At 39.0% G+C, this 23,275-nt stretch overlaps 1 protein-coding gene across 1 annotated transcript; it reads right to left on the bottom strand.

Moving 5' to 3' along the window:
- Positions 1–4,600: 4,600 nt before the first annotated feature.
- Positions 4,601–21,380, bottom strand: SAR1B (secretion associated Ras related GTPase 1B). The gene is made up of 7 exons (XM_062587458.1): positions 21,290–21,380; positions 15,690–15,763; positions 11,540–11,659; positions 10,678–10,743; positions 9,964–10,067; positions 9,322–9,453; positions 4,601–8,142 (listed from the first exon to the last, which is right to left on the bottom strand). Exons 2-7 carry the CDS (start codon positions 15,745–15,747, stop codon positions 8,026–8,028), a joined length of 597 nt encoding a protein of 198 aa, XP_062443442.1. The 5' UTR covers positions 15,748–15,763; positions 21,290–21,380; the 3' UTR covers positions 4,601–8,025.
- Between the last annotated feature and the right edge of the window lie 1,895 nt (positions 21,381–23,275).

Here is a 23,275-nt window from a genome sequence, read left to right as displayed (position 1 = left end):
AATATCAAAAATGAGCTATTTCTAACCAGAACAATGATGACTCTACTTATCAAGCCATACTCTGTAAATAAGAGTCATAAATGAGGCTTGAAATTTCCTTTATTTTTCTAAGATTCAATACCATAATTCATCTGAAATCTGGACTGTAGAAAAAAAAAATCTGTTTTGGCAATTTTTATAGTTCTTGTCTCTGTGAAGTGCTTTTATGTTCACATGGTGTGTAAGATATCATTACAAAAGCTCAGTATCTTCCCTCTTATCTGGTAATATATTTAGTAATTTCTTTGCTTTTTTGCTTGACCTACTTTCCTTTCACTAAAATGTTTCAACAGCATGATGTTCTGTAATAGTTCAAATCTACTTTGTACTCCCTGAGCAAGTCCAATGATAGTTGACCAGGTCAGGCAAAGACTTCTAGCGTCATCTCCATAGAGCTTATTTCATAATTTCATGTTTACAGAGACATAAATAGAATTCACCCCACAGTCACATGCAGAAGGATCTGTTACACATGCCCGGCTGCAGTCAAACAAACTTTGCAGCCCAGCGAACTTTAACAACTGAAACGACTGCAACTGTTTTGTTCTTCCTCGCTTCTCACAAAATAGCAATGGCAAAAAATATACATATACCTTTCACTGATTCCCTCCTGCATTGTGTCTGAAGACAGATATGAAAATAAAAGCCAAACTTCTCCAATAGAAGTCCCAATTATAAATTTCTTCCCCAGGATTTTAAATATTCAGCTCTTGATGAAGAAAAACACTCTCCAAACAGCCTGGAAGAGAAACAAAACAAAAACAAAACAAAAAGTCTCCCTCTCCCTCCCTCCCTCTCGTTAGGAGCTGATTCAAATAACAGGTTAGGAAACAAAAGGATATTACAGGAGGGGTAATAGCAGATGACAGGACAAGAGAAGGAGTGAAAAAACCTAACTATACCTCGGAAAGAAATTCCTTACAGACAATTTTCAAGTACAAGCATCAGATCCGCGTACCTTCGTTGTTTGGGGGACGTTCAGCCCGAGAGCCTCGGAGAGCAGCTGTCCCAAAGAGAGCAACGAACAGGCGTGAGCAGAAGGGACATGTTTTCTGTAAAATGCTTGAGCAAACCTCTCATTTTTGTCGAAACACCCATCCTTCTTTACACCGATTCTACAAGTGTATCAGATGCTAGCAGCAAAACAAAAGCTCTAAGAAAACAAATCACATCATTAGCTCTGCTCCCCTCTGTTCTGCCTAAATCCTGCTTCTCCTGGAGCACCTTGAACCCCAGTTGCTTTCCCTACTGTAGCTACACACCTGAGTTTCTCCTACACTATCTCCTGTAATTATTTATTCAGTAAAGCAAAATATTATATGTATTTTCTCTACAGCAAATTCCTTGGTCATTTTTAGGCTTTAAAACCTACTATGACCTCATGCTTCCACTAAACATCCCCTGTAATTTGATGCTAATATGCCTCAGTAATCACTGTATTTTGAAAAGTTCTATTTAAAACATCTTAGACATGTATGTAGCAAGGAGTAGAGGAGCTAAGCGGCACAACATTTGTCTAGGCGTCTTTTCCTTTTACAGGTCTCAGTTAGCTGAACTTAAACCAAAATCCTGCTCTGATAAAGTGGAGGGAGAATGGCAATCAGCCTCTGGATTTGGAAGCAATTATCTAGGCTGAACTCAGAACTGAGCTCTGAATGCCAAGAGGCATGAGAGTGCTTAAAATCTGATTTTAAGTTGTGCAGTTTGCGCTTATCTCGGGTCAGAAGTCAGGTGCATTAAACGAGAGCTCAGCTCTGTCCTCGGGGAACACTCGATCAAGTATCAGCCGTGTTTTCAATTACGTGGCAAAACTCAGTGCTGTTGCCGAGGTTAATTGCAGGATACCAGAAGGATTTCAAAATAACCCTGCTGAACTCTGGCGCTGACAGGAGCGAGCGCATGCTCATTTGAAACACAGCTCCCATCATTAGCTAATTTCTCTCCTCCTACTTTCACAAGCCCCAGCGTTTCCAAATACCAGCCCCGGGATCGTCCCCCAGACAGGCTGCGGCACAGCAGCGTGAAGAGCTCCTTTCATGAGAACTGTTTCCCCCCTTCTACTGACAAGAGGGCATTTTTCAACCCAATTAATTTTTCCCCTCCTTTCACTGCACAGCTGTCCCCCAGCCATTAGCTGCCAGCGTGGAACTTTGTCACATATTTTCCAAAGATCCCTACGTGACCCTCCGGGGCAGCTCTGTGTCAGCCCTGGCAATAGTATCTACAACAATTCGGTATTTGTGAGCCCTCATCCCCCTTTGTCCAGCCTATTCATTACCTACGGGAGGAGCCTACTTGCAACGGCGCTGCGCGATTTATCACTGTGAGCAACGGTTTTAATTAACACTAACTGTTAAATAAATTCTGACCTTCCTCTTCGCAGCCACATTCGTATTAAAAAGCAATTTCCTCTGCTCAGAAGCCCTGTATCCAAGCTAACAAAATCCAAACTACTTTGGATCCTCTTGACATGATTTTAAAAGATTAGGTTCTCCTCCCCAGCTCAGCCTCCCCATCTGGAAATGCTGTTGGAAGAGTCACTCTGATCCCTTCCCAGAATAGCTTGTCACACTATGCCTGCTGTTAACAAAATGGTTACATCTACTTCTAGGATTGGGTATTCAAGTATAATTAAATTGCTAAGATTAAGTCTGAAACTACTAACAGCTCGTATCTGCCCCAAGCTACTGTCACGGCTTTGTTAACTTCACTACTGCTCCTGTGAGTTAGTCAAATCACTCTGACAGCAAAGTATCACCTTTGCAGGGAGGAAAACCAACCAAGCAAAATGAATTCTTATTTGCAGACAGGCTAACGCACAGCTGTACCAACAACAGGCATATGGATCCAAATGCTCCAAGTATCTTCAAATTACCTCTTTTACAAGGATAGCATTGATATACATTTTACATTAAAAAAAGAAAATCAGAGATCAGAATTGGATTCAAGCTTTGCACCCACTTCACACACCACAAATTTTTGTGTTGTTCTCTCAACCTGTTACTTACTAAATACTGTCACAGTTCGGTGCAGTACAGCTGACAGCAAACAGTATAACCTTATAGCATCTTTGCTCCTATATAGGCAGGTATATCAGAGGAAGTGACCCCGAAAGTGCTTGTTTTAGAAGTGGTCTGCATAGTGTCTTTAGTAGCTTGCACATGATGAAATGTTCCCTCTAGAGCAGGGACAAGCAGTGCTCAGGCCAAATAAGGTACTGCTTCATTTCAAGCTGCTGGTGGTCAGGAGGAGACAGGAATTCAATTCCAGTTCTTTTTACTTAAGTAAAAGGCAGTGTCCAAGTAGGACATAATCCCTCTGGACTTACTTACTTCACACGTTAAATAATGACAATAAAAAGCTTCTCTACCTCAGCAGGTTGTTGAGGCCTCATTAGCATGTAGAAAGTTTTGAGATCCTGGAATAAAAGACATTAAATGCTCTAAAATACTATAAATTACTTAATGTGATGGGACACTTGCCAGAAGAAATGGGGACTTAAGAAAATTGAGGAATACTTTTTTAAAAATCATTATTTTACCATATCTACCTACCAGCAAAGACATTTCTATTTTTAGTTCAAAAACAGTCAAGTAAGAAATAGTTTGGAAAATGTAAACTGAGGAAAACAGTTACTTGGCATTGGGGAATAGTTTACCACAGTAGGTTACTTTCCTGCAGTTTGTGTCGAACACGACAGGCTCAGACGCAGTGTCCAGTGGCCTCAGTTTGATAAGCACCTAAACTCAGCGGCACTTCCCATACGGCATCATCCCATCAGCACTGCAGATCCCAGAGCTGAATTCTAGGACAAATATTTGCTTATAAGAATGGATCTTTATCTCATTTTAAGAGTGCAGTAAAGGAAACTGCATTTTTCCATACTCAAAGAATTTTATGAGTTGAGGATTTGCTTCCACGCATACCTGAGGAGCAACCTGAGAAAACAAGAGGCTGATTTATTATTTGGCCCGGCTGAGGACACCCAAACTCATTACTGGAACATGTACTAATCATCACACTTTTTTCCTCTTTTGAATAGTGCAATTATTTGACAAGAACTATCCATTTAAAAATCCTTTTCTTCAAACTCCAAGTCAGAATTTCATTTTGCTATTCCTGATATTTAAATTTCAAGCATGTGATGGAATAACATAATAAACACCACATGTTTAAGAACATTTTCATCTTTAGTTTTTCTTCTGCAGTTTATTATGCTTTTAAACATTTAGAGCACACACATTTCAAAACAGAAAATGTGTACTTCCACACTGAGATACTAGTGCAAAAAGTGGTTTATCTAAGTGCAGATAACTTACATGTCCCCGCTGAGAGCCAGTGGATTCTGCTGTTTTTAATACAGCTTGTAAGTCCATAACTAATGATTACATTATTTACAATAAATCTGAGCATCTCATAGTCAATAGAAATATTGGACTCTGGTTGGTAGCAACCAAATATTCTCACAGTACAAATAAGAGCGTAACAGTTCTAATTTAAGCAGACCTGTGAATTCACTGTGATTGAAGAACAGCAGCAGTATTTTTCTGAGCTGACTTGGTAGATGTAATAGATGTTCTATTTGATGTTCAATTCCAATTATTAAAATACAATAAAGCTCACATACATGCAGGTATTATATTCCAGTGAATGCCACAGGTCATCTTTGGCACATCATAGACAGCACCTGAACACTGAATACAGAATCAAATAATAGACCTCATGAAATAATCTTGATCTGGCAAGAGGATAAATGCGAAAACAAAGATCTTTCACATCTCCAATTTCAGTAATTGTTGCTTAAAAAAAAAAAAAGACAGAAATACAACGATGCCTCTTAATTATACAGTACATTCTAAAACCAAAGTTCAATTAAATTCAAGCCAAATAAATCTTATTCTACTTATGGATGCTACTGAATGAGGTCATTGCAATGAAATACAGTTCATAATGTCAGGAGTAGTTACCATAAAAATCTTCATTCATTCATCTTAAACAATTTTACTGATGTAAAAACAAATTGAGACACTTCATAAATAACATTTTTATTAGTGACAGTTTTCTTTTTCATCTCACATTCTTTAGAATGATGTTTAATTGAAATCTGCATAGTCAAGAGTGCAAAAAAAAATTCATAGGAGTTGAATTTGGATGTGAAAGTTGCTTCCTTTATAAATAGGACTGATCATAATTATGGGAATAAGCAACCCCCAGAATGGCATGGAAAGTGGTGGGAAGATGAAAACCACCAGAAAAAACCCCTCTCATTTCATTGGTATATCTTTCCATCAATAAAGTCTTCACACAAAGACACACAACACCCAAACATGTTCATATGCATATCCGAGTGCAACCTACGGAAAAAAAAAGAGGTATTTCTTCTACTGAATGAAATGAAACAGAGTGAGATTATTTGTGTTTTTAACTGAGTGGTGATCAGCTATTCCCACAATGGGAACCATCACAAAACCCAGATGAATCAACATATTGTCCAAATTTCTTCATGCCCTTATTACAACCACCACATTTAAACTAGCATCTTACAGTATGAAACATGAAATCTGAGTATTTCCATAACACTAAGACTTACTCTTAATACACACTTACAAAGAATTATCACCTCCATATTTTTCTGAATTCTTAATACTATCATCTCTTTCCACTAATGTCACTCCAGTTGGCTGGAATAACAGTTCTGAGGACCCCTGCTCTGCTTCAACACCCACACAACGGCTCAGCCAGCAGCAGTGATCTGCGAGCACCTCCACGCCAGTGAGGAGAGAGGCAGCAGAACACCTCCACTTCCAGCATCATTTCCATTAGCACAGGCAACACAATCCCAAGTTTTCTGTACCAACATCATGGCATGACTACAAGAAGTATTTTTAATATGTACATCATCAGTTGATTTAGCTGTTTTTCACTGCATTTTAACTATTACCAGAAAAACACAGAAAAAAGGCATGTCCTCAAATATACCTGCTGTACATAGCAAGAACTTCCAAAATGTCCACACGCTGATAATGGGCCATTTCTTATCTGCAGTTTTAATTTATGCAACACAGATGCTACTTTATGGCTGCTCACTAGTTTAAATGAAGAATTCTCTTAGGTTAGTCATGTGAAAAAGCTACCTGATACCATCACTTGAGGACTTTGCCATGTACAAACTAGGCTTAAGATTTTTATAAGATTGTGCAGTAACAGATTTCAGTTATAAATGGAATTTGTTAGCTAGGTTCCAAATATTTCATCTTATTCATACATACAATTTAAGACCACCAGGAACTAATCATCAATATTCAATCACACAAGTCCAAACCTGGGTAAGCAGTGAAACTCTAAGCTTTAAATCTGAAGGTCAAACCAGTAGGTCAAGAAACAAAATTCTTGATGAAGTCAAGACAGTCAGAAATACACTTGCTGCCATGGATATCGAAAACAAAGCCTAAAGCATTTTGGAAATGACCTATAACAGTGAGTAAAAGAAGTCCCAGTCTTGGGATTCAGAAAACCCTTTTTTTTAATCAGTTCTTACTCTTACATGAGGAAAATTCTGCAGTGAAACTCAAACCCACCTTAGTGAAACGGTGATTCTAGAACTAAAACCCTACCTTCAGTGGACCAATTACAGGGTAAAACATCTTACAGCACACAAAAACACAAATCACAATTCCATGGCAATGTCACCTAATACCAACAAGAAGCTGATATACACACATGAGTCAACACTCCTTCTTCAAAATAATCTGCTTTCCTCTCAGGCAATTACTGCACTCAAAGATGGAGAAAGAACAGTCATAAAAGTCTGGAAACAAATACTGAAGATAACAAAATTCTAGATCAGGAATAAGCCACCTGGGCCTCCAGCCACTGCCACACTGATTAGGCTTCAGGGCAAAACCGTCAAAAATAATCCACCTTGTCCCAATTCAGAACATCAAAAATGAAATTGTCCAATTGGGTGCAGGCTGACAAATTTTTACAAACAACGACAAAATGTTTACTGGCAATTTTACAGTCAGATCCTCAGGCAGAACCAAATCTAATTAAATTAAGCGCAGACTAATTAATGCAGTACTATTTTTAATTTCTTCAGTAAAATTTGTATTTCTTGTGTTATTTCGGGGGGCTATTTCAAGATACCAGTTGAATAACATCACTTTTGTCATTAGTTCAAAATTTACATTGGCACAGCTGATTTACATTATATGTATTTTTAAAGGTGGTGGTTATAAGGGCATATGACTAGATTCATCTTCAATTAATGTAAAATCCTAACACAAATGCAATTTGGTAGTCTGGTAACAAAAAACAATCCCCCTTACTCTTTAACATACAATGGAACTACCTTGTAGCCTTCTGTATTTCAGGAAAATATCCAACATATTCAGATCAGACAGCCTTACTAATTAAGACACATTAAAATGAAACATTTTCCATTAAAGATGCCAAAAATTGGATTTAAATTTATTGCATGACGTTGCATAAGAAAGTATATTATTGAAAACTGTAAGGCATCATGCAATTATCCATCAACTAATTATTTATTATTCCTTGAAAGATGGTTATATACTCTAAAGTTATAAAACCAGTTTCAAAAAAGTACATAAAAAAATTTAACATGATAAGCATTAAATATTTTTCACATGTCTGTAGATTTTAGCTGTTAAAAAGTGCGTTCAAAACATACTGTACTGGAAAGTTGCTCTGTCAAAAAATGGTGCTGGAGACTTGTTAAATTAAAAGTTGCAAAAGAATTTGTATGGAATCAGAAAGCTAACATGTTGTGGTACTTAAACTTACAAACTTGCTCGAAATTATTTTTCCATCCTCACAATTTAGCATAATGATATAATTATCTAAAAACATACGTTTTTATAACTAAACAGTCAAATGAATTCAAGTTACGTACACTGAGTGATTAAATAAGGAGCAGACTTAATATTCAAACATGGGACAGAATATACTAATGTGATTTTGGCATTAATCAATGTACTGTGCCATCCAACGAAATCCTTCTCCATAGCCTTGTCTCTTCAGCACGCTACACATAAACACTTCTAGTGGCCTTGCGTTCAGTTCTTTCAACGGTACATTGCCCTGAAAAGAGACAAAAGCATTCTAAATTATAGTATTTTTATAAAAGATAGCTACTTCACATGAACATTGTTTCTACAGAATGTTGTTTTTCAACTTGTGTTAAAATATTAGAATTTTAGAAAATAGTCAAAAAAAATTAGCCATATCACCAGGATTAAAATCACTTACGAAATACATTGCGCATATTTTCACATGCATCCACTTCATTTGGAGAGCATGAAGTACACAAAGCCAGCACACAAGAGTAAGCACCTGCATAGATGCTTTTCGCTTGGAATACAAGAGGTAAGGATTTACTTCTGTTCAACATGAACTCTGACTGCACCGAACTCTGTGAAGCACCTCAGAACACAGCGAAGAGAAATTACAAGACCGCGGTGCCCTCCTAGCACAGCCCCACTGCTGGTCATCTCATGTAAGCTGAGATGGAAGTTACACCAGAACGGATTGTCAGCTGCAGGGCAGCTAGCGTGTAACATCACTACATCAAGGGAGGTCGTTTCCCAAGGACAAACAACACTGGAGCAAACTGTTTCTAATCCCCTGCACCCAAATATCTGCTAAAACTAGCATAATGTATTTACTTTAAATTAAAAAGATCAAATATCACAAAGATTCGTAATATAAATCTATGTTATTGCTACAGATGCCAGTAGGAACTTTTTTCACAACTCTCCTACAAACTTGGATTGCTACAATGGTATAAATCTACTTCTAAACCTTAGATAAACACATTAAGTAACATATTTTACTAAATCTGCCCTATAAATTAGAAAAGTCACTTACTGAAAGACTTTAACTAAATCTGCCCTATAAATTAGAAAAGTCACTTACTGAAAGACTTTAACTATTTTTCTCTTGCAGTTCTTACCAGAACTATAGCCTCTGAAAACTTGCTCACCTTGTAGAAGTATTGTATAGGAAAGTAAGTACTAAAAAATACCCTACTAGGTACAATTAATCATTTTCAAAGCCACCCTAAAAGCTAAAAGCTGCAGCAGAGATGTCTCTAATACAAAAGAGAGAGACCCCAGAATTTATTCCATATACAGCTGATATGTTAATTATTTTATAAATTAAACAAACAAACAAACATTTATTTTGCATAGCTGGAATGAATTGAGGCCTACATACAAATGAAGGCAAACACAAGCTCCCTAACAGGAAAAGGAGCATTACCTTTCCCGTTGTCTGGCCATACAGACCAAACGTCTCTCGCAACCTCTCTTCGCTGATGGCTTCAGGTCTGTCAATCTTGTTACCGAGAATTAGGATAGGCACATTAGCAATTGTTTCATCTGTCATTAGTGACTACAAAGGGAAAAAGAGAAGAGGAGAGACTAATTTAAAATACAGTTTGTTTCAGGGGTTTTCAGAGAGATAAAATATTAACAGGAGAATAGCATTAAATATTGTTTATTGAGTACAAATATTAAGTATTGGCCTTTCTAAACACCAACAGATGCAAAAACTCATGCTTAGATTAAACGTGCTGTTTAGTGCATCAAAATTAATTTATGGGAATCATTTAACGTGCTTGGGGAAAAAAGAAATAAAAATATCTATTCCTAGTACAGAATATATCGCAAAAGGAGTGATACTGATATAACCAGCAGAATAAAGTGTTCACTACCAGGGCACTTAAATGCATGCAGCAATGCATGTTAAGCAGAGGGTGCCAAAACCAAAATACAGCTAGATGAGAACAAAGATGCAGAATGTCAAAATGCTGCTACTCCTGACTAGGTGGCAAGAGAGTTCTGCTGGATATTGAGCTTAATTCTTAGAAGTTCAAACTTTCAAAAACTTATTTAAACTTACATCAAGTTCTTCTTTTGATTCAAGCAATCTTTCATGATCTGCACAGTCCACCAAGAACACAATGCCGTTAATAGCAGGCAGATAGTTTTTCCACACTCTGCGAGCTGTATGGAAGATGTGAATTAAAAACAACAAAAAAATTATCTCAAGATTCAGAGTAATGCACATCAATAATTAGGAGGCAACAGTGGCTTTTTTTTAATAGCTTATGTTGTCAACCTTTAAGATGGAATTTCATCTTTTAAAGAGCTTGAAATAATAATAAAGCAAAAATATTTCCTCTACTGTTATCACCACTCTGATTTATCTATCCCACATGCACACACACGTACTAAAACCTTTTGTGTTACCCCAAGAATTATGCCAGCAAAGGTAAATTTAAACCATACAGTTTAAAGGTTAAAGTAAAGATTAAGTTTAAACCACAGAGGTTAAAGGGTAAGTTTTGCTGAAGCAAAAACAAACTACTACTCCTCAAAATACAGATATTGGTCAGATATTTTTGCTCTACTGCAGCTTTTTCCAAACTGTATTACGGAGTGTAACGTATGGTGGAGACGGACAACAAAATAGGGAATGCTTTTTATGCTGTCAAAGAAAACATGGGAAGTTCTTTTTTGCAGCATAGTCATATCTCTGATTTGAAACAAACTGACTACAGACAATTCTTTAACTTAATTCAGTGTAGTTTCATGAGTCAACATATTCTCTTACCTTGGGCATGTCCACCCAGATCAAATGTAGTGAAAGTCATGCCAGCAATTGTCAGCTCTTCTGAAGCTAGAAACACACAGAATTATGTTTCTGAAGATCATATAAAATATTGGAATAGTCTAATTTTCTGGGATGCAGACTTTACTTTTTGTCTTTATGGTGTTCAATATTTTGTTATTCAAAAATTAAACCAGACCAATGTGGGTTCTCTCAAAAATCAATGACACACATTTGTATAACAGAATGCTATTAACTGTTAAAACACATATAAGATATATACAATGTTAAGAAAATAAACAGAAAATGTTTGGACATTATTTATCACTAAATGTGACACAAAATAGTTGGCTGTGACATCTGTTTTACCCTGAGATGAAATTTCATATAAAATACTGCTCAAGGTTTCTCCTCTTCATGTCCTTCCCCAGTTTATCACATCCTTACTGGACTTCATCCATCCCACTCTAACCCAGGTTTGAACTTTTTCTCCGGCAAGGCTACCATGATAATTTCATAGCAACTTTTTAGTCAACAAAAATTAAAACTGTACATAAATGCTGATTCTTCAGCTAGATAGAGAAGCTGCTATGAAGCTGCAGCTTCTGTAATCTAGACTCACAGTCCCATTTCTCTGCTTGTTACTTGCCTCTTAACTTTAAATAAACCACTTTGAACTATCCCACATTTTTTTGTTTTTAATATTACTTGAACTATCAATTGTGATTTGCCTGAATGGGTTCTGACCCCCCAAAGTCCTTTGTTTCTCCCCAGTTTTTCTCTTGCAATGTATAGTAAGAAACTGCTTTTTCCTATAACACTTTAAATACTTTCTATTGCTATGGAACTAGGAATACTAACTTACTGGGGTGTAATGTGGGGACATGTTGTCCCAGTCTGTCATCTTTGAGCATGTGCAGCAGTGTAGTTTTTCCAGCATTGTCCAGTCCAAGGAATACTAGCTTGCCTGTTTTCTTGTACAGTCCTATGAAAAAGAAGGACCTCCTGAATGATCAGTTAAATCAGAAGTATTACAATAACAACATTGTCTGACAGGAATACAGATCATGTACCTATAAAATACATACATCTAGACTGACAGCATTCATATACTCAAGCAATCCTAAGCATACGGCTGTCTCAGATTATGTGATATCTGCTAACCTGCAAAATCAAAATACCTTCCTGTATGTCTTACAGATTTCTGCCAACATGGGTATGAAAGCCAGCAGTGAAAAGGTGTGCGATTGCTAATTAACGCAGCTGCATGCAATCACTGTATTTCTAACACTGGTAATCAATTTGCTTGCAGGTCCAGAGTTTTACAGTCATGGTATAAAATATAGACCATCCAAGCCTCACAGTACGCTTTATCAATGCCTTTTATCATGATTCTTCTACTAGTACAATCTGCACTTACAGCTGCATCTTGTCAGCCTAGTAGTGATACCTAGTAACGTTTTGGGAGAAGACACACACAACTGATGTAAAAATGTCACATACATAAATGCATTTACATTACCTTCACAAGACCAAAACAAAAAAGGACTAAATTTTGCCAGTGTAGCTTACTCTGCCCTAGCAGAAGAACCATTTTGCTCTCAGAAGGCGGAACTCCCCAGGATGTGCAGGGCAGAGGGATAAGGGTATATGGAAAACAGCAAATCCTAAAATATCAGTATCCTGGATTTGAAGCAGAGGGTGTTGCGTTCAGCTACCTCCATAGTTATGACTAAAAATTTGTTCCAAGTGAAAAGAATACACACCACAGTAGGTAAATTATAGAGCAACCGCTTTCAATGTCAATAGTCATAACTTGCACATGTAGGAATTCGTCTGTTTTGTCCCCCATATTCTTCTGACAAAAGTAGTTTTCACCCATACCCCCAGCTGAACTGTACAGATGTACAATTCTGACACATCATCAGTGCAGTTCTGACACATTTGCTGTTAAGTGATAATACTTTAATAACAGGAATAAGGAGTTTTGTGTTCGCTAATAGTCATCTTAATAAAAATGCACACTCCCCTTTCTCTATTTTTGACAGTAAATACAACAGTTGGTGTAAAGGAGAGGAAAATATTTTTTTCTCAAGTTTGATATTTTGAAAGGGTGATTCTCTTAAATTTGCCAGCATGATATCCTGTATCAGAATTATTTTTCTCTGCTTCAAATTTACCGACACTCAATATAAAACAACTTTAAGATAGGTTTTCAGTACAGAATGTGATTTTTTAATGGAATCTAATGAAGAATCTTTTAGCTGTTCCTTTTTTTAAGCAGAAAATCTTTCCTTATTCCCTCTTCCAAGAGCTGTGGCCTAGATATTAAACACTACACATTTTCTTAGGAACCACTACTGGCCCCACTGTCTTCAAGAGTGCTCAAGAAGGCAGAATAGCCAGAAGTACTAAAAGAAGGGTGTGTGTAGGGGGGGAAGAATATCTACTGAAATTACAATTCCTTTAAAGACAAAAATAGGCTAGATTCCTAATAGAAGTCTCCATTCTTGTGTCAAAAGAACTGCAAAATATAGCCAAATATTGTAGTATGAGGCTGTTTAAGTCACCAGGATCCTCTACCAGGAAACGCCATTTTATCACGATACTTTGTAATACACTGAAAACTTTGTTCTTCAGCCACTGTGACAAAAGAGAAATGCTTCAGGAAGTACACAATCAGATTTCACTGCTGAAGCTGAGCTGTCCTGTTGCCATAGCGCCCACGCTTCACCGTGCAGCCTGCCGCAGGAACAACTAACCCCGATTCCCTGGCCACGTGCCGAAACCTGCCTACAGCCCCGAGCCACCGGCAGGGCCACGGAGAAAGCCGGTCTTGCAGCAGTTAAGGTCATATTAAAAAGGCTCCCCCGGCTGTACGTTTCAAGCCGAGTGGACAGCAGGATGACCCAGGAACATCAGTTTCTGGAACCTGTAATTTATTTTTTCTTCCAGGCAGAGGTTCAGGTTGCTCTGAGGTCTCTGTTCTGCTACATCCCCTGTGGTCACACAGCCTAGCTCAGTCTGGCAGCTACATCTGGAGACATCAAGCACCATCCAACTTACGCATTATTTCTAACATACCGATATTTTTCTTCTAAGAAGAGGAAACAGTAGCACTCATCACTTCATTGAAAGAGGAAGGCTTCAGATGAGAAGAGATCCTTCCCAGCTTACACCCAGTGACAGCTAAACCGGCAATGGCTTCTGATCAAATGGATTATTCTTACATCTACTTTATTTTGTGAGATTTTAAATAACGATGTTATATAGATGGTAGCTCAGACACCTCCTTAGATGCCACAGCATTCCTGGCTCATATATGCCTCTATCTGGCTGACCTTTACACTGCGACTATTTGCTCACCTTTTCTCCTACCTTTAAACTAATCTCTGGAATTGCATTCCAGCAGCGCATGTTTTGTAACATACAAGAAAGAATATTCTTTCATTTTCCTCAGATTACAATAACATACCTGCAGCAGTAAAGATTACTAATGAAATAGAGTATGCCTTCCCAGTTCTTTTCAAATATAATACTTCTCACTTCCCAAATCACCTCCTCATATGCCCAAATTATATCAACTACTAAACTACAGAGTAGAGGAGAAAGTATTAATGTTTACAGAGAAAGAAGAAATGGACAAACTTTTTCATATATTAACTTATCACAAGATATCACAAGATAAACTACAGTTCACACTTACAAGTAAAATGAAAGAGAACTAAACCATACTAAAACAGTGAGCTTTTGTGGCATTCAGTCTGGACATTTCAAAACACCTGCTCTCAAATCAGGTGCCATCAGCCTCCCTAAAACCTTTCACAAATACTTTCTGGGAGTTCTTCATAACAACATGAACTGAACGAGCAGTAACACTTCAACTATTAGCTATGCGAAAATTGGAGTATATACCAAAAGGTTCCTTAAGCAAAGCATCTTTTCACAGACACACTTTTAGAATGCACAGTGATCTAGCTGGGCTCACAAGAAGACAGCACAGGGCACTGCAGGGAGTCTCTCAAATGCTATGATCTATTCAACCTTCTTCAACTGAAAAAAAAAATATATATGAGAATAAAAAGAGAAAGTGTTTTCTTCTAGAATAACAGGGACATATTGAACATAATTCTCCTTTCTATTTCAGGCTTCAGTATCTCTCGCTAGAATTAGACTTTGTATGCACAGGGTATAGGAAAGTGGGCTCACATGCAATAATCACTGCTTGACTAAGTAAGAGGAGATAAGAAAGATTAGTCAACTTAGTTAAAATTTCACTGGCTAATATTTTGATAGTAGGCCAAGGTTCTAACATCCAGTGAAAAGTTTAAACTTTCAACTGATAAAGGCAGGTGGCAGAACTTGCCATGATTCATCAATTTCAATTGCTTTTTATTTACTTAAAATCTTTGAAATTTGTAAACTGTGCCTTTTACCTATATTCCCTGTAACTTTGTTCCTCTTCTTAGTATTCTAACATTCTCCTTCCTCCTCTTTTTCCGTTTTGCACAATGTAATATTTCACCTTGGATCAACACGGATTGCAGGCTCTTTTGTGGCCAGAAAATACTTTCCTGACACTCTTCAGCTGATGCCACTAAACCTTCTAATAGTCACACTGATTTCAGTGACATCAGTCACAGAACAAACCACTGCTGAACACGAGCAATGGCTTCAAAATCTGGCATTAATTTTTGACAGTGGTCCCCCATGATTGAGCTCTCAAGTGATACCTCAATGTGCAAAAGAACTGAGATATTAACTGAGATAACTGAGTCCAGTTCTTTGCAACAGTGAAAAAAGGTAGAATAATTAAAGAATCAAACAAGATTAACATAAGAATGAGTGGAGAGCATGCTCTGGAAATACTCAGTTTTGATAAGTGAATCTTTTGTTTGAGTTTTGCTGAATATACACCAAAACAAATATTATTACTTAACTGGTCATATGTTTAAGATAGCAGAGGTCAACAGATATTTTATACAAGAATAACATAAAAATAACAAAAAACTTACCTAAAAACTGTAATACACTACTGAAACCACTGTAAATCCAATCAAATATGAAGGACATATCTGAATCTTATAGTCTGAAATAAACAGAAAATGTATTTAAGTACAGTTAGAACAGTACATTACGTATTGTAAGACAGCTACAGAAAACAAAGGAATTCAAAGTACTGAATGAAAAATCCAAAAGCAATTTAGCTTTGGTAAACTGTATTACAGACAGATAAAGTGACCCAGCAACACAGAAATGGACAACAAAATCCAGACCACCTGATTCACAGCAAAGACCTTCTCCTTCCCCCAGGAAATGCTGAAAGGACAAAAGACCTTAGCAACATAAGCAAAAATAATTTTGTCTTAAGTACAGTTTTGTGGAGGTGTGTGATGTTCCTTTGAAGATTTCATATGAGAGTATATGTTGAGACATACACTTTCCAACCAAGGAAAAATGGAGCTTCTGAGAGGGCAGTGCAGGGATGGCTGTGCAGAGTCTGCACTCCTGCCATCCTCTAGAGCTGCTAGGTTTGAAGCAGAGGTGATAAGCCCTGAAGTCTAACTGAAGTTGAATCCAGAGAAGTTCTTAGAACAAACAAACAAAAAAATCCCCACCTACTGTGTGCACATCATCTGTTTGGCTTGTAATGGAAAACAATTATTTACCCCAAGCACAGGAATTGCCATTTAAAAGTTGCGACTCTACTGTACTGCCTTATACGCACTTCCACAGTTTAAGGCTTAAATGTAAAATGCTTTTTAAAGGGACTCTAGAACACTATGTTTCTAACTGAAATCTTTCAGATTAGACTCAAGAAAAGCGAGTTGATTTGAAAAGAGTCAGGATGACTATAAACAACATCCTAGTTGTACCAGCCCCACATAACCACTTGCCAAGAGGATTTAAGGCCTTATAATCAATACAGATTTATATTAATCATGCATACAAACATGATATAACTATGCGATCTACAAAGATTCTAATCTATCACTCTCTGCAGAAGAGTTCTCTAGATTAGAACCTTTTTGGCAAAATATTGGATACATCTTCAGTTTGGGAGGCATGATTTTGTTGTTGTGAAGAAATCCTGCTTCAGAGGTCCAGGTTGATCTAGAAAAACACATTATTGCCTTTCTCTGACCATTACAGGCAAGACACCCCGCATTATCAGGATGAAGGCCTGCTACTCCAGAAAATATCCACTCATTATGGCCAGAATAGGAAAAACTATACTGCCACTAGTCCTTGGGAAGTAAGCAGTGGCCAGAACAGGACCATACAGCATAATTTCTTGTCCCAGAAGACATCTCTCTTCAACTGGAGACATCTCTCTTCAACAGCAATCCCTTCGCAGCCATCCACAGCAAGGGCATTCAAGGAGTGCTCTCACATCCCAAATGTTCTAAGATGATCAACATTCATGTAGCACAGAAGTGAGACAAACATCATTTCTGAAGTAATGCTTTGAGATGCAAGTATGCAGCTTGTCATGCTTCACTGCACACCCATGAGCAATTAATTTCTTAACTTTCATCTTAATTTGCTCATTAGCTAAAGTAAGGATAATCACACTGAAAGCACCAGTTGAGCCTAGTGAACTAGTATCTAGTATGAAGCCTTTTGAAAGACTGAAGGGCAAGACCCTTAGAAGTATTCAGTTAGCTAATTCATGTTGGAGCACTCAACTCCTGCTAAAGGCAGTGGAAATTAAGAGTCCAAATATCTTTGAGAAACCAGACTGAACTGCTAAGCATAGCTTCCAAAGGCCTCCTGACAAAACTCTCCACACTGCCTGCAGGCTTCCCTTGCACGAGTGTTTGTTTCTATGCTGCAGTGATACCTTGTGGCTTCACAAGCTGACTTAGAACAGCTTTTTACCTGAAGCATTGCACAAAGTATTTGGTCAATACCAGACCAAAATCTGCACGTCTGTCTTTCTCTTAACAATTACACTCATGACAATAAGCTGAGTTTTTCACTGCACAGTAACAGATATATCATAGAAATACAAAAGGGAAAGAAGAGGAAAGACTATTTTCATTATCTTTCCTTGCACCGGAACAAAATCTGGTCAGCCCGCATTTGCCTCCCTGATTCAAGATGACAAAGCATGAGGAACCCTTGTTTTTTCACAGCTAGCCCGCCCTATAATCTTACCTATACTCTATGTTACTTTGAACAACTGTAACAATGTAACAAATGAAACAGAAGAAGAATTTAAGAACAAAAATCAAATAAGCTTGTCAATGCATAAACACCTAATTACCCAACATCATGACTGAAACTGTCACTTGCGTGTCTGAAAAGCAAAGGTCAAGAATAAGCAAACATGTCAGAACATGCACGTCAGCAGATTTATTTATTGCTTGAACAAAATACCGACGAAGAAAAGCCTCTATGAGGCTTAGAAAAATGATCTACTCAAATAACCTACAAACCAGTGCAAAGTGTGATGTAAGAGAGCTGTTCATATTACTGAGGTGAGAATATTTTAGTTATATTAACCTGACACGGTCCTTTTCCACCTATGAAGCTCATGGACGAAAGAAAAAAATATCTTTATGCGTTATTGAAAATGTAATTAGAGGCAAGATTCAAACTATTAATAGGAGAACAGGATTATTCTGCAAACACAGATCAAGTGACAGTAACAAGGGTTAAATTTCCATCACCATAGGAAAAGTAATTCTAAAATCAGAGCTATCCAAATACACCAAAAACATCTGTAGAATCAGCCAGCAGTGCTTAAAGGAAAACACTCCTATAAAATGGAAAAAAAATTACAGTTAATTATAAAGGTACACCAATAATATTTGGATAGAGATAGCAAATCTACTCTTATCACACAGGAAAAAAAAATACACAATTAATACAGGTGTCAAATGAAAGAAATAAAATGTTAGAAGCTCTGCATCAATATCAAGAACTATTATGCTGCTAACAAGTCAAAGTCACAGAATGACAAAATTAAGGAAAGCAGCGAAGTTTTTGCAGTATAAATGATCTCAAATGTTCAGGTCCATATTAAAAACACACACACACAAAAAAAAGGAACAATGAAAACACTAGCAATTACCGTTCACAAGCCACAATTAAGACAAAAATACCAACTATTTTAGGGTTATTTCAAGGGTTGCCTCAAAAATAATCAATGGCGAGCATATAGGAATTTTTAATAACAAAGTTTAATGGACCTGTGACCACTTTGGATGCCAACTATTTTTATAGACATCCCCAACTTATTTGTTCATACCTCCTTAACAAAATATGAAAGTAATTTTCTAGTATCAAGTCAATAACAGATGGTTATCACTTCAAAATGTCTCTGACCCTGGCTACCATGATGTCCTAAGCTTTCTTAAGCAAAGCATCATTTTGTAATTTCTGTGGAGCCTTGTAAGACACTTCACAGACCAATAAAAACAGTTCACTTACTAGCGGCCACCTTCTGATTGCAGTGAACCAGAATGCCTGCCAAATACCTTTAGTAATATCCTGAGATAATCTCCTAAAGAGAATGTTGCTGACAGAAAAGACCGGCAAACAAATCTGTTCACAGATAATTCTGTTATATTTTAAAAAGCGAGGAACTTCTTTCCTTCTCTGGCTCTGCCTTTTTCTAGCCAAAAAGGCTAGAAAGGCTAGGCTAGCCAAATTTCAGAACCAGTTAGTACGACACTTATTTCTAAAAATCTGTAAAGCTTTAGATAACAGCGGATATCAGGCTTTTAAAGACAGTTTTAAATATACAGGAACAATTACAAAACAGCAGCTGGTTATATTCAACTATAATGCCTCTTGCAATAAGTGGAAATGCATTCCACTGTGCCTGGGTGGGTACTATTAACAACAGCTGAAAAACAAACCTCTATCCAACACAGTCTCAACTAACCACGTGCTCAGAGCTACAGCAAGTTTGAAAACACACTCTTCTAAAAACAGCTTACAAACAAGTGTTTAAATTCTTATTTTAAGACTGTATTTGCTTTTTTTTGTACAGTATAAATAGCATCACTTCAAATGATCATTTCACATAGATCATTTTAACATTGTGAAGTGTCATCACTGACAACAGAAACCAAAATCCATAGCAAATTCCGTGAATGAAATGGTATATGCCTTCTACAGTAGAGGGTATTCTTTGATAGAAAACTGCATTTTGATATTATCTTTTCAAAGCTGAGGAGAGGGAGGAAGTTTGAAAGCGAACTAAAAGCATATATTTGCTTTTGGTATTTTAATCAGTCTGAGAGCAAATCATTTTTGAGAGTTCAGAAAAACTAATCTTTTTTTTTTGTTTGTTTTTTAAAAAATACAGTATTCAGAACAAATCTTGACAGACCATCACAACATGCCAAACAACTACAGAAAAAAGCTGTAAACATTTGTAGATTAAAATAGAATACTTACAAACGCACTCTTGGAAATCACAAATACCAAAGTGAAACATGAGACAGGACTAAAAAGGGAAATTGACAAATAGTCATAAAAGATGAATCTAACTGAAGTTAGGTACATGGGCAAGTATCTCTAAGAAAAAGAGACAGGAAAGCCTGTACAACTCCAGAGGGCTCTTTGCAGAATGAGCAAAAATAAAAGGAAACTAAAATAAATGCTTGCAGTTAGGCAGGTGAGGGGAAGAAGGGTAATGAGTATCATTACAGGAAGCCTGATTCACAGTTTTCAGAGGCAATGGGCCATTCCACAGATGCTGTGGAAACTAATTCAAATTCTATTTACAAGTGAGAGTTATTTTTTTTCCTTCAGGAAATATAATAATGACACACTTAAATTAGGATGAAGATTCAACAAAAAAAAAAATAACCGCTGGTCTGCCACGGTTCTGAATGTCTGCAAAAGCAATAGTCACATCTCATTTTAGTATTCATAGCTGTTGCCTTACAACATTATCACCAAAGAGAACAGTGGATCTCTTTATTGTTTTCTGAGTAATGAAGAAAAAAGAAAAAAGAAAAAAGAGTAATGGTAGGAAAACAGCAGCCTATAGGAAGTATTGATGTATTTTACAGCAAAAGAAAAGAACTACTACAGGAACTGAAGGTATCGTCTTTCAGCAATATTTAACACTTGATCCAAAGGGCAGAACGGTTCCACGGAGTGACAGAAAATACGCGTGTTTGGGAGGAGGGGGGAGCCCCCCCCCCGGCTCTTCTTCACCTCTATCCCTGTCACAACCTTTGGGTCCCGCCAGCCTTGCCGCGACCCCGTCAGCGGGGCCCGCCGCGGCGCTCCGCTGACCCAGGCTCCGGCAGGCCCCGACCCTGAGCGGATGGAACCTGTGGGAGACCCGCTCCCCGCGGAAACCGCGGCGGAACGCTCCCGAGGCGCCGGCCACGGCTTGGCCCCGCGGACCGCGCCGCTTCCAGCCGAGGGAAACCCGGGAAAAACCCCTCGCCCGGCCGCGAGGTCACCGAGGCGCCGCGGCCTCCTCCCCCCGACAGCGCACCGAGACCGACCGGCTTGGCGAGGCGCTCCCCGCCGCGGGGGCCGGCAGGGCAGGGCAGGGCAGGGCAGGGCCCCGCCACCGCCACCGCCGGCCCTGCGCAGCGGGGGCGGCTCGGGGGAGCGCGGCCCGCGGCCCCCGACTCACCGCCGCGCCTGGGCCCCTGCTGCGCGCCGCTGCCGCCGGCACCCCGCGGCTGCGCCCACCCCGCCGCGCCGCTTCCCTTGCGTCACTTCCCTTCCGTCACTTCCGGCCCCCGCCGCTTCCAGCTACTTCCGGCCCCGCCCCGGCGGGAAACGGGCGGTCGCGCGCGGCAGAAAGTCACCAATTCCGCTCGAATTACGGCCAAACGCTTCCCCGCGGGCGGGCGGACGGGCTGCAGCCGGAGCCCGCCGGCGCGGGAACGCCGCAGCCGTGCCGCCCCCCCGGCGCGGGAGCCCCGCGGCTGTCGCGCCGCCCCGGCGGCCTCCCGGGGCCTCCCGCGGCGCTCGGGGGGGCGGGAGCGGTGCTGCGGGTTGTCTCGCAGGCGCGTTTCTTTTCGAGGTCCTTTACAAGCGGTGACTTTCTAGAAACCGGCATGGATTTGCGGATGCCGCATTCTGTTCTGCTTGGTTTTATCCCGGGGGGATGCCACCCCCCCGGTGATTTTCTGAGGTGGGTTTTCCGACGTTCAAGAGGTGTCAAACCGTGGCGACCGAAATCCTGATGTTGCTTTTGAAGGTCTTGCCGCCAGTTCCTGCTCTAAGGCGCTAATGTGAACTATGACCACACTAAAAGCAATTGGTTTTTAAAATCTCAGCGTAGGAAGTACTCGGTTCAGCCCATCGTGTCTGCTTGTGGTTTTCAAGCTTTAGTGATGTTGCACTTTACAGCTTCTCATGAGGAAGGTTTATAAGGAAGAGGTTCTTGAAGCAAAAAGTCATCCGCACGTATTTGCAGAAGTGAACCCAACAGCTTTGCAATATTTATTGCACATTTGTATTCTGTTTGATAAAAATCCTCTTAAAAAAACGGAACCAGCCCGGAAATACGTACTGTGTCTTAGACCTTCAGTGGACTCTTAGAGTAAGATATTTCCATTGGGTATGTTTACAGGCAACTCTATCAGAGTAATACAATGAGGCAAATATTGAGGTTTAAACAGTTTCTCCTTATATTGTGCAAAACCTCTTCGCAGCTATAGCAGAATGTGAAAATATAACAAGCAGATAAAGAGAAATTCCAACCATTATCCTCCCCAGCAAGAGGAAAAGATCTTCACTTGTTGCAGGAACTGGTGAACATCCTTGCTACAATACCAACTGCAGAGCCCTCGTAAGCTGTAACTGGCTAAATAAGCTCATCCCAATTCCCCTGTGCTGACAGAAGTGATACTACAAAAGCAGACTGGCACGGCATTGATGAATACAAAGTCCGGTATTGACTATACTTAGCAAAACCGTCCCATGGTGAAGCATATTATTTGTCAAGAGATGCAAAAGGAAACGTTTAATAACGCATAGTGACATCTCAATCTGTATTTGAAGATGAGTCCATATTGGGATTTCTTTTAATACTCTCCACACTTCTGCCAATATAAAATGCCAATATCCACACTTTTTTGCTGCTCTGTAGTTGGTTGGCATCCAGAATCAGATTACAGCAAAATATGTTTGGTGTTTCAAATGATGATGCGTAATACGCTGTATGTAGATGAGATTTTCTTGGTCAGAACGGACCCCCAAACGTCTACACTGCAGTTTCTTGGGTGCTGTAAGTCTCCCCCATGTGAGCTCTAAAATCCATTGTGTAGTGGACAGGTGCAAACAGTGGAATTTAAGGCCTTATTTAAGGGATTTTACTGTATTTAAAGCCTCCATTCTTTTATAAAATTATTATTTTTAACACACACTGCTATGAGAGCAGCAGACCTAAGTCCCCCAGTGCCAATGGAAGCGAGGAAGGAAATTCACAGGAGGGTTTACCCGCTCTCCCAGCGATGCGATGGAGAATTTCCAATAAACAAGGCTAAACAGCACGCGACTTAGAAACAGTACTAAAAATTAAGGCCACTATCTCTGGTGCACGATGAAAGAACACCTCCGGCTCTTATCGTTCCTAGTCTAGGGACATTCCCCTTGATGCTGGATTAAG

This window comes from Rhea pennata, chromosome 14 (assembly GCF_028389875.1).
Source record: "Rhea pennata isolate bPtePen1 chromosome 14, bPtePen1.pri, whole genome shotgun sequence".
NCBI classification, from domain to species: domain Eukaryota; kingdom Metazoa; phylum Chordata; class Aves; order Rheiformes; family Rheidae; genus Rhea; species Rhea pennata.
This window is presented reverse-complemented; position numbering and strand designations above follow the sequence as displayed.

What these genes read in the sequence shown, in the direction of transcription:
- SAR1B (XM_062587458.1), bottom strand. Translation starts at nt 15,747, where the DNA reads ATGTCCTTCATATTTGATTGGATTTACAGTGGTTTCAGTAGTGTATTA. An exon ending in TAGTGTATTACAGTTTTTAG is followed by an intron (nt 11,660 to 15,689) that starts GTAAGTTTTTTG and finishes TCTTTTTCATAG; the next exon opens with GACTGTACAAGAAAACAGGC. An exon ending in TCTGGGTGGACATGCCCAAG is followed by an intron (nt 10,068 to 10,677) that starts GTAAGAGAATAT and finishes TCTTCCATACAG; the next exon opens with CTCGCAGAGTGTGGAAAAAC.